The 11,629-nt window shown below is 41.9% G+C and overlaps 1 protein-coding gene across 1 annotated transcript in view; it reads right to left on the bottom strand.

Annotated features, from left to right (window-relative positions):
- The window catches only part of XPO5 (exportin 5), a 53,724-nt gene that overhangs the window by 35,165 nt on the left and 6,930 nt on the right, over positions 1-11,629 (bottom strand). Inside the window, exons 6-12 of the mRNA XM_011960365.1 lie at positions 11,043-11,069; positions 9,591-9,776; positions 8,082-8,158; positions 4,658-4,757; positions 3,037-3,120; positions 2,302-2,427; positions 1,056-1,146 (exon numbers count right to left, since the gene is read on the bottom strand). Of these exons, the coding sequence (XP_011815755.1) occupies positions 1,056-1,146; positions 2,302-2,427; positions 3,037-3,120; positions 4,658-4,757; positions 8,082-8,158; positions 9,591-9,776; positions 11,043-11,069 (691 nt within the window). The remainder of the gene's footprint in view (positions 1-1,055; positions 1,147-2,301; positions 2,428-3,036; positions 3,121-4,657; positions 4,758-8,081; positions 8,159-9,590; positions 9,777-11,042; positions 11,070-11,629) is intronic.

Here is an 11,629-nt window from a genome sequence, read left to right as displayed (position 1 = left end):
AAAAAAAGAAATCAAGTACTGATAGATGTTGTAACACGGATGAATCTTAAAAACATTATGCAAGTGAAAGAAGGCAGCCACAAAGACCATATATGATTCAATTTATATGAAATGTTCAGAATAGGCAAAACAGAGACAGAAAGTAGATTACTGGTTGCCAGGGACTGGGAGAGATGAGGGAATTGGAGAAGACTTCTAGTGGATACAGGATTTATTTTTGGGGTGACGAAAATATAATCTAAAATTGATTGTAGTGATGGTGCGCAACTGTAAAAATACTAAAAATCATTAAATTATATACTATATGTGGGTGAACTGTATGATAAATGAATTTTGTCTCAATAAAGCTGTTAAAAAAAAAAAAAAAAGGAGGCAGGGCTCTGTGGCTCACACCTGTAATCCCAGCACTTTGGGAGACTGAGGTGGGCAGATGACCTGAGGTCAGGAGTTCGAGACCAGCCTGACCAACATGGAGAAACCTGGTCTCTACTAAAAATACAAAATTAGCCGGGCGTGGTGCATGCCTGTAATCCCAGCTATTTGGGAGGCTGAGGCAGGAGAATTGTTTGAACCCAGAAGGTGGAAGTTGTGGTAAGCTGAGATTGTGCCATTGCACTCCAGCCCGGGCAACAAAAGCAAAACTCCATCTCAAAAAAAAAAGAAAAAGGAAATAAGGCACAGAAAACACAGAACAGAACTAGAATATTAGAATAAAATTGATTTTTCCACTTTTTTGCGTAAAGAAAGAACCATAAGGTAAGATGGTATTTAATCCTAAGTATGAAAAAAAGTCAAGAGCATCTTAAGTATGGTTACTGTCCCTAAACATCAATGTCCAAGTGCTTTGGGGGTTTGTGGTGTAAAACAAAACATTATGCCTGGAATACAGCCCCAGCATTCTTCTGCAATGGGAAACTAGGGCTTAATAAGTAGGCTGCTAAAGATCCCCAGATTTGGGGATCTTTCATAAAAACCCAAACATCACGCACCCTGAATCATAATACTAGATGCCATTCTGAGAGTGTTGAGAGAAATCCAAGGCCAACATCACTTACAGTTGAAGAAAGCATTGAAGTCCTCATCGCTATCAAAATCAAATCGAGAATATTCACAGCTAGGGCTGTCTGTTTTAGAAGGAAAGCCCATCTGAAAAGAGAAAGGTAATAGGGGTAGGGGATGAAAATGGACCCACTGAAAGAGTGTTTAAGCTTCAGGAGTTCAAGCACTTTTAATTTATTTAAGAGTTAAGGGTTTGCATGAGATATTGTATGGTAAATAACCACTTCAGTTCTATCACAGGTCCACAGTTTGTTCCCAGTTCCAGTATTCCTTAGTAGCAGAAAGAGAATACTTTTAGTTGATACCATCCTCCAAGTTCCTCAGGGAGAATTAAATTCTTGAATTCTTTTAGGGTCCCAAGAAAAAATGATAATTCAGTATGTAGTAAGGAAGAAAGAACTGAGAACTACTTGCCTCAAATACTGAACACTAAAAATAAACTTGTAGAACTTTGTATGTTTCATTCAAAAAAGTATTGAAGACCAAGGCAGAAAACAAGAACAGAAAACAAGTGTGGCCAGGTGTGGCCTTTTGTTTTAAAAAGGCCTTGTTTACAAAGTCCTTTTGTTTTAAAAGGACTTTGAATTTCCTTTTGGCTAAATAAAGGCATCACTTCAAGGGCTAAAATATAGGAAAGTTACTTTGCCTATTCAATCATCATAAAAACAGATAAATAGCAATTCAGGGGTTAAAAAGCAGAATGTATGTATGGTCACTGCTCTTGCCCTAGCACCTAGCCCAATACTTACGATATATAAATACTCTCATATGGAAGAGCGGTTATAATAACCAGTAAGGACTGATTTCTTCCTGAGGAATAAGAAAAGATGTCCAATAAAGGAATCTCAGTGATGAAGAAAGGGCTGTTAATAATGCCAAAGTTTTTTTTATGTTTCCCCTGAGACAGGGTCTCACTCTCATCGCCTAGGCTGGAGTACAGTGGTGCAATCTCAGCTCACTGCAGCCGCAACTTCCCAAGCTCAGGTGATTCTCCCACCTTAGCCTCCCCAGTAGCTGGGGCTACAGGGGCATACCACCATGCTCTGCTAATTTTTTTGTATTTTTAGTAGAGACAAGCTTTTGCCATGTTGCACAGGCTGGTCTTCAACTCCTGGGCTCAAGTGATCCTCCTGCCTTAGCCTTCCATAGAGCTGGGATTATAGGCGTGAGCCACTGTGCCCAGCCTTGAAGTCTTATTATGTATATACACCTACATTCCACATTTAGATTCTCATTATATACCTTGACCAAGTTAGTCATGGAAGCACGGAGATATTTTGGTATTATTGCTAATAGCAAAGGATCACGGGACAGGATTTCATGCCTGAAGAGGGCTCCCCAAGTCATCTGAGTTGAAGAGCGTAGAAACTAAAGAGAAAAAAAGAAAACGTCAGTCTAAGGATTTGGATTTTATATAACCCAGATTATTATTTAGTAGTTATCAACTACATTTTTTCATGTAAATAAATCTGTACAATACTTTGAAGCTGTCTCCACTGCAATGTATCAGTAATGACTACCCACTATGGACCACATGTTATTAAGATAGGCTGTGGGTCAAGGAAATTACCTGGAGTGTGGACTGAAATTTACTACTTTCTTTTCTTTGCAATAAAGGATACTGGAATCTCATTAGAAGGACAATTTTGAACTGAGTGAAATTAATTTTATAAAACAATCAGACTTTTGTTTTAAAAATCTTTATAACTTTAGTACTAAATCACCTGGGACATACCTCACATGTGACTGAGTACAATCAGAATATTACCTAAAGAGAAAAGCTGCTGACCTAGACAAGTGCACTATTTGGCTCAGGAAGAAGAGCCAATAATTCTCGTAATGAAATGACACTATGGTCATTCCCCAAGGCCTGAAGAGTCACATTTTATACATGATCTACAATAATATTTCAGGACACAGTGCTTGATATTGGTTCACCTAACTGAAATTTTGAGAAGTTACCTGTATAAAGTTTACCTGACTTGGATGGGTTGTGAAAGCAAGAAAAGATTCCAGGTATTTTCCAAAGTTTGCTGGTGTTTCTACATCAGAATCTACACCCTGTCGGAGAAGACCATTATATTAATGGTGTTGATTGAGAAAAGCAGGAGAAGAAAAAGCAGGGAAGTAATAAAAACAGATAAATTAAACCCTCAAAAAATTTTGTTTTAAAAGGACTTTGTATTTCCTTTTGGCTAAAGAAGGGTATCACTTCAAGGGCTAAAATATAGGAAAGTTACTTTGCCTATTCAATCATCATCATTAAAACCCATTCTGTGGTCAAATAGTAAAATAAAAAAAATACTCATTTCAGAAATTACAGGAAGAAAAAAAGTCTGTATTACTTCCTCAGATCTTACCTATTCACATCTCTGTGTCCCAACCTATTAAATAACCCCCTCAATAGTTTTTTTTGTTTTTTTTTTTTTTTTGTACTTTTAGTAGAGACGAGGTTTCACCGTGTTAGCCAGGATGGTCTCGATCTCCTGACCTCGTGATCCGCCCGTCTTGGCCTCCCAAAGTGCTGGGATTACAGGCTTGAGCCACCGCGCCTGGCCAGTTTTTCTTTTCTTTCTGTTTTTTTTTTTTGAGACGGAGTCTCACTCTGTCGCCCAGGCTGGAGTGCAGTGGTGCGATCTCCACTCACTGCAAGCTCCGCCTCCCAGGTTCACGCCATTCTCCTGCCTCAGCCTCCCAAAGTGCTGGAATTACAGGCGTGAGCCACCGCACCTGGCCTTTCCTTTTTTTTTTAGATGAGTCTTACTTTGTTGCTCAGGCTGGAGTGCAGTGGCCCAATCTCTGCTCACTGCAACCTCTACCTCTTGGGTTCAAGCGATTCACCTGCCTCAGCCTCCCAAGTAGCTGGGATAACAGGCATGCACCACCACGCCTGGCTAATTTTTGTATTTTTGGTACAGACAGGGTTTCACCATGTTGGCCAGGTTAGTCTCAAACTCCTGACCTCAGGTGATCTGCCCACCTCAGCCTCCCAAAATGCTGGGATTAGAGGCATGAGCCACTGCGCCTGGCCCCCTCAGTGGTTTCTATCTGTGAAACTATCCTCTCTAACCATTTAAACCACCACAAAAAGATATAACATCAATTGCTAATGTCTGTTCCAATGTCCTATCTTCCAACTTATAAGACTGAGTATTAAATATTTCTCTAATGGCAGGTTTTCCAGGTCAATCAGACTCAAGTTTTCTTTTGTGATCCAGTAACACACCCCTTAGATTGGGAAAAGCGTTCTTTATTCGAGTCCATGTTTCGTGGGCTTATAGAATGTAAAAGCATAAAGCACTCAGCAGCCTAAAGTTCTGTAAGTACCAAAATTTATAAGAAACCAACACTGACTTTATGGAATAATAGATGTGGATATCTGATGTTGGTATAGCTATTTTATTGTTAAAATAAATTTAGATCACTCAAACACTATTTTATTAAGATAATTTAATCTATAGAATCATGCAATAGCTTGTAGGGCACTGTCCCATCAGGCTAAAATCAATGACATTTGCAACCCCTTATTGAAACATAAGTTTCTAAATGCTCTTCCCAAATGGGCTTGAAACTCTCCAGAAAGCAAGCACTAGCTCACCAGCAATGCACACAGCTGATTGCCCAGCGCACACAACACCTGACAGAGCCTCTTCAGAAAGACATAGTGTTTTTCTACCAAACCTCCTCCATCAGCAGTCCTGTAAGATGAGAGAATTCCTTATATCACCTACAAAATTAAAAAGGCTGTAATAAAAACATCACTTTGTGTCACATTTCTCCAAGTCATTTAGTTAGGTCTGTAATTCAGTAGAATTCCAACAGCTTTTCTAAATCAACAATTTAAAAATTTTTTAAACTTATTTGGTGGCAAAACCTGACCTGAAATGATATAGGACTATTCACACAAACAGCAATTAATAACTACTAGCGTGAACAGCAGCCATATTAGCTGTCTTCTGGAGGAGGAGAGTATCATGTAAAAGGCAAGGGCCTTGGGGTAAACGAGGCCTAGGCTTTAGGAACACTGAAGGACAAGATGGTATTATGGTGTCCAGTGCAATCTCTGGAGTTAGACTGCATGGGTTGGAATCACAGCTTTATGAACCATGGTTGTGGTATGGGAACCATAGCACAAATAGAAATGGGACATCACTTAGTATGAGTGTCATGATCTCTATGGAACTAAGAATTAGACCTAAAAATAGTCACTACCCAAAACACATATTCATTTAATTAATAGGATACCTTAAAACAGTGCTGTAGTCTCTACAGGGAAGGAAGCCATGATAAATGTGTATTAGAATTGGTAGTAACAGATTTTAAGTAAAACACATGTGCCTCACACCTTTTCATTTCTCCTTGGGACCAAAAGTAAACAGTATCAAAAAGATGGTATTGCAACAGATTCAACTACTTACAATATATAGTTCTGCGTGACTTCCTGGTAAGAAACATGTTATCAAGAAATGCCTTAATATCTTCTTTTCTTTTCTTTTTGAGACAGGATCTTACTGTCACACCTAGGCTGGAGTACAGTGGCTCAAACATAGCTCACTGTAGCCTCTAACTAATGGGCTTCAAGGGATCCTCTCACCGCAGCCTCCTGAGTAGCTGGGACTATGGCGCATGCCACCATACCCAGCTAATTTATTTTGATTTCTTGTAGGGATGAGGTCTTGCCATGTTGCCCAGACTGGTCTTGAACTTCCGGGTCCAAGCAATTCTTCATGACTTGCCCTCCCAAAGTACGGGGATTACAGGCATGAACCATTGCGCCCGGCCTTGCTTTAGAATTTTCTAGAGCAACTGGAAGAAAGTACATGGAAGCCCTAACAGTCATGCATTACTTAATGACTGGGGATGTGTACTGAGAAATGCATCGTTAGGCGATTTCATCACCGTTTGAACATCACAGAGTGTACTTACACAAATTTACACGACAGGAATAGCCTATTACACATCTAGGCTATATGGCATAGTCTATTGCTCCTAGACTACAAACCTCTATAGCATGTTACTGTAGCCAATACTGCAGGCAACCGTAACACGATGGTAAGTATTTGTGTATCTAAATACAGAAAAAGTACAGTAAAAATATGGTATAAATGATAAAAAATGGTATACCTACAGAAAGCACTTACCATGAATGACTGCAGGACTGAAAACTGTACTGGGTGAGTCCAGAGTGAGTGGTGAGTGAATGTGGAAGCCTAGGACATTACTGGACCCTACTGTAGACTTTAAAAACACTGTACCCTTAGGCTAAACTAAATGTATTTATTTAGAGATGAAGTTTCACTCTGTTGCCTAAGCTGGAGTGCAGGGGCACAATCCTGGCTTACTGCAACTTTTACCTCCCAGGTTCAAGCGATCTCTTCCCAAGCTTCCCAGGTAGCTAGGACTACAGATATGTGCCACCACATACAGCTAATTTTTGTACTTTTAGTAGAGATGGGGTTTCACCACGTTGGCCAGGCTGGTCTCGAACTCCTGACCTCAGGTGATCCATCTGCTTTGGCCTCCCAACGTGCTGTGATCACAAGCGTGACCCACCGTACCTCGCCCGCTAAATTTATTTTAAAAATTTTCCAGCCAGGCGTGGTGGCTCATGCCTATAATCCCAGCACTTTGGGAGGCTGTGCGGGTAGATCACCCGAGGTCAGGAGTTTGAGACCAGCCTGACCAACAGGGAGAAACCCTGTCTCTACTAAAAATACAAAATTAGCTGGGTATGGTGCAGCATGCCTGTAATCCCAGCTACTTGGGAGGCTGAGGCAGGAGAATTGCTTGAACCCAGGAGGCAGAGGTTGCAGTGAGCCGAGATCGCATCATTGCACCCCAGCCTGGCCAACAAGAGCAAAACGCCGTCCCGCCCCCGCCAAAAAAACACTTCCTTTCTTCAATAATGAATTAACTTTAGCTTAGCTTACTGTAACTTTTTAACTTTATAAACTTTTTAAAACTATTTTTTTGAGACAAGGTCTCAGTCTGTTGCCCAGGCTGAAGTGCAGTGGCACTATCATGGTTCACGGTTGCCTGGACCTCCCGGCTCTAGTGATCCCCCCACCTAAGCCTTCTGAGTAGCTGGAACTACAAGTGCACAACCACCACACCCGACTAATTTCTGTATTTTTTTGTACAGATGGATTCCCGCCATATTGCTCAGGTTGGTCTTAAACTCCGGTCTTAAACTCCTGACTCAATCAATCCTTCCACCTTGGCCTCCCCAAGTGCTGAGGTTACAAATATTAGCTACCACATTTGGTCATTACTGCTTTCTTTTTTTTTTTTTTTCCAACAGTCTCACTTCGTTGCCCAGGCTGGAGTGCAGTGGCGTGATCTTGGCTCACAGCAACCTCTGCCTCCCAGGTTCAAGATTTTCTCCTGCCTCAGCCTCTTGAGTAGTTGGAATTATAGGCATGTGCCACCACGCCTGGCTAATTTTTGTATTTTTAGTAGAGATGGGGTTTCACTATGTTGGCCAGGCTGGTTTTAAACTCCTGGCCTCAAGTGATCCACCTGCCTTGGCCTCCCAAAGTGCTGAGATTATAGGTGTTAGTCACCACATCTGGCCAATGCCTCATTTTCTTATCCAAAAACACTGTCAATTGACAGCTAGCATTTAAATAAGAACTTAAGGTGGGCATAGGGGCTCACGCCTATAATTGCAGCACTTTGGGAGACTGAGACAGGTAGACCACCTGAGGTCAGGAGTTCGAGACCAGCGTGGTCAACATGGCAAAACCCTATCTCTACTAAAAATAGAAAAATTCTCCAGGCATGGTGGTGCACCTGTAATCCCAGCTACTCGGGAGGCTGAGGCAAGAGAACTGCTTGATCCCAGGAGACCGGGGTTGTGATGAGCCGAGATTGCACCACTGCACTCCAGCCTGGGTAACAGAGTGAGATCCATCTCAAAAAAAACAAAAAACAAAACAAAAAAAAAAACTTCAGATATATCCAAAGAAAATAGAAAAATGACAAAGAAATTAGAAAACACATTGAAAAGTAAAGATACTCACTGTGCAGCGGAGAGTATATAATGCATGGCAACATCTCCAAATAAGACCATCAAGGGCTTCCGGTCTTCCAATTTGCCCTAGACCCAGTTTTAGGGAAACATAGTCATATAAACTATACTTCAAAGTACCGACATCTTCTAGAAGCATATAATCAAATAAATCGACTTCACAATTTCTTATATACCGCAGGGCTTAGTCAAACACTAGAAAGAAGCCCAATTCTTTAAAACAAAATCTGGATAAACTTACATATTTTTTCTCAAAACTATCAGTTCAGTGAAGAAGCATAAACTTACATTTTTAAATGTGTTAGGCAGGCCAAGCGCAGTGGCTCATGCCTGTAATCCCAGCACTTTGGCAGGATGAGGCAGGCGGATCACCTGAGATCAGGAGTCTAAGACCAGCCTGGCAAACATGGTGAAATCCCATATCTACTAAAGATACAAAAATCAGGCCAGGCGCTGTGACTCATACCTGTAATCCTAGCGCTTTGGGAGGCCAAAGCAGGTGGATCACTTGAGGTCAAAAGTTCGAGACCAGCCTGGCCAACATAGTGAAACCCCGTCTCTACTAAACATTACAAAAATTAGCTGGGTGTGGTGGCACACACCTGTAATCCCAGCTACTCAGGAGGCTGAGGCAGGAGAATTGCTTGAACCCGGGAGGCGGAGGTTGCAGTAAGCCAAGATTGCGCCACTGCACTCCAGCCTAGACAACAGAACAAGACTCTGTCTCAACAAATAAATAAATAAATAAATAAATAAACAAACAAATAAATGTGTTGGGCAATAATGCTGATATGACAGCAAAGTAAATTACATTTGTAGATAATATTCCCATGGAGAAAAGAGTCATGGTTAGCCAAGACAGATATAAGCTGGGCGTGGTGGCTCACGCCTATAATCCCAGCACTTTAAGAGGCTGAGGAGGGCAGATCACTTGAGGTCAGGAGTTCGAGACCAGCCTGGCTAACGTGGCGAAGCTCCGTCTCTACTGAAAAATACAAAAATTAGTCGGGCATGGTGGCATGCGCCTATAGTCCCAGCTACTTGGGAGGCAGAAGTGAGAGAATCGCTTGAACCTGGGAGGCGGACATTGCAGTGAGCCATCATGCAACTACACTCCAGCCTGGGTGACAGAGCAAGACTGTCTCAATTAAAAGAAAAAAAAAAAATAGATATAAACCCAGTGTAGCCACCATCCAAGATTCCTTGACATTCATCAAGCGAGTTTTAAACTTAAACATTTACTTTTATCTATTAACTGTAAACTGCCAAGTATCATGGCTGTTTCGAGAACCATGTAGCCTGACAAATCTCCATATTCTGCCAAATGATCCCTTGAATATTGGCAAACTGCTGTCCAAGGGAGTTGGAAGCAGGCAGTAAGTTGGCCCCAAGGAAAAAAACCCAAACCTTTAAATGACTTTGTGCCACAACATGCAATTAAACACATACACAGCCTACTTCTGAGACTCTGAGGATAAATCAGTTTGAAGTGGTAACTTACTTTTCTGCTGACTGCAATGAGAAGACACTCAGCGGCTCCCAACTGAAGTTCCTGTTCATTCAACAGCAAACACAGTATCTCCAGGAGTTTACAGTTTTCAGCAGTGATGTGACTCATAGACACCCAGTCAATATAGCCTGCTAGAGTATTCAGTGCTGCAACTCCTACTCGACAGTTTGCTTGCGCCTACCAGAAAAGAAATAACTTTGGACCATGAAGTCCTCAGTAAAAGGTACCTGTGGTTATAACTGAACTCCCATTTTCTAATTCTAAGAAAATTATTTTTTAAGTATATACTCATGTCAGTCACAGGTAGAGAACACAATCACTTCTCAAACAATGGCATTCTCAATATCCATCGATAAGACCATAGTGGCATGTGTGGCCATTTTATCTTTTTTACAAAACTCCAAATCATATCATTTTACTTCCCAAGGCTGGGCGCAGTGGCACACACCTGTAATCCCAGCACTTTGGGAAGCCAAGGTGGGTGGATCAACTGAGCCCAGGAGTTCAAGACCAGCCTGGGCAACATGGCAAAATGTAGTGTCTATTTAAAAAAAAAAGAAAAAAAGAAAAAATATCCAAACCAAAGAAAATACAAAAATTAGTCAGGCATGATGGTGTGTGTCTATAGTCCCAGCTACTCATGAGGCTGAGGTAAGGCTCACTTGAACCCTGGAGGTTGAAGCTGCAGTGAGCCATGTATGAGTCACTATACTCTAGCCTGGGTAACAAAGTAAGACCCTGTGTCAAAAAAAAAAAAAAAAAAAGTTTTTTTTAAAATTCCCTTCCACGGCCGGGCGCGGTGGCTCAAGCCTGTAATCCCAGCACTTTGGGAGGCCAAGACGGGCGGATCACGAGGTCAGGAGATCGAGACCATCCTAGCCAACATGGTGAAACCCCATCTCCACTAAAATACAAAAAAATTAGCCGGGCATGGTGGCGGGCGCCTGCAGTCCCAGCTATTGGAGAACGGCATGAACCTGGGAGGCGGAGCTTGCAGTGAGCTGAGATCTCACCACAGGACTACAGCCTGGGTGACAGAGCAAAACTCCATCTCAAAAAAAAAAAAAAAAGGACAGATGCAGTGGCCCACAGTCACTTTGGGAGGTCAAGGCTGGAGGATCACTTGAAGCCAGGAGTTTGAGACCAGCCTGGGCAACACACTGCAACCCTGTTTCTATAAAAAGTATTAGCTGGGCATGGTGGTGTGCAACTATATTCCCAGCTACTCATGAAGTTGAGGTGAGAGGATCACTTGAGCTGGGGAGGTCATGAGTGCAGTAAGCTGAGACCACACAACTGCACTCCAGCCTAGGCAACAGACTAAAATCCTGTCTCCAAAACAACACAACAGAAGCAAGGCTGAGGTCACCATCCACTAGGTGCACGTATCCCCTCACCTGAAAGGTTCAAAGGTCTCCTTCGAACTTTAAAAAGAGCTCTTACCTTTGACTCCTGAGAAGTATCTGTCTTCTGAAAGGAAGTATAAAGATCCAGTGTTTTTAATGAGCAAAAGGCCACATAACTTTCTACCCCCCATCAATGCCCTTGAATAATGATTCTTAAATATATGCAATTTTTAATCTTGGAAAGTAACACAACTTTACTAAGAATGCATAACTGACATTCCCCTAGGGAGAACAAGTCAGAAGCATAATTAAATGAATACAATTTATGATCATGTATGTATGGCATAAGTATATGAAAACCATGTACTCAAAAATACTGGATGTTGGCTGAGCATGGTGGCTCACACCCGTAAATCCCAGAAGTCTGGGAGGCCAAGGCGGGTGGATCACCTGAGGCCAGGAGTTTGAGACCAGCCTGGCCAACATGGTGAAACCCCATCTCTACTAAAATTACAAAAATTAGCCGGGCGTGGTGGCACATGCCTGTAATCCCAACTACTTGGGAAGCTGAGGCAGGAGAATCACTTGAACCTGGGAGGCAGAGGTTGCAGTAAACCGAGATGGCACTCCAACCTGGGCAACAAAAGTGAAACTCTGTCTCAAAAAATGTGTGTGTGTGTGTGT

This window comes from Colobus angolensis, unplaced genomic scaffold, assembly GCF_000951035.1.
Source record: "Colobus angolensis palliatus isolate OR3802 unplaced genomic scaffold, Cang.pa_1.0 Scaffold51, whole genome shotgun sequence".
Classification (NCBI taxonomy): Eukaryota; Metazoa; Chordata; class Mammalia; order Primates; family Cercopithecidae; genus Colobus; species Colobus angolensis.
Note: the sequence above shows the minus strand (reverse complement) of the source record. Positions and strands in the feature narration are given on the sequence as shown.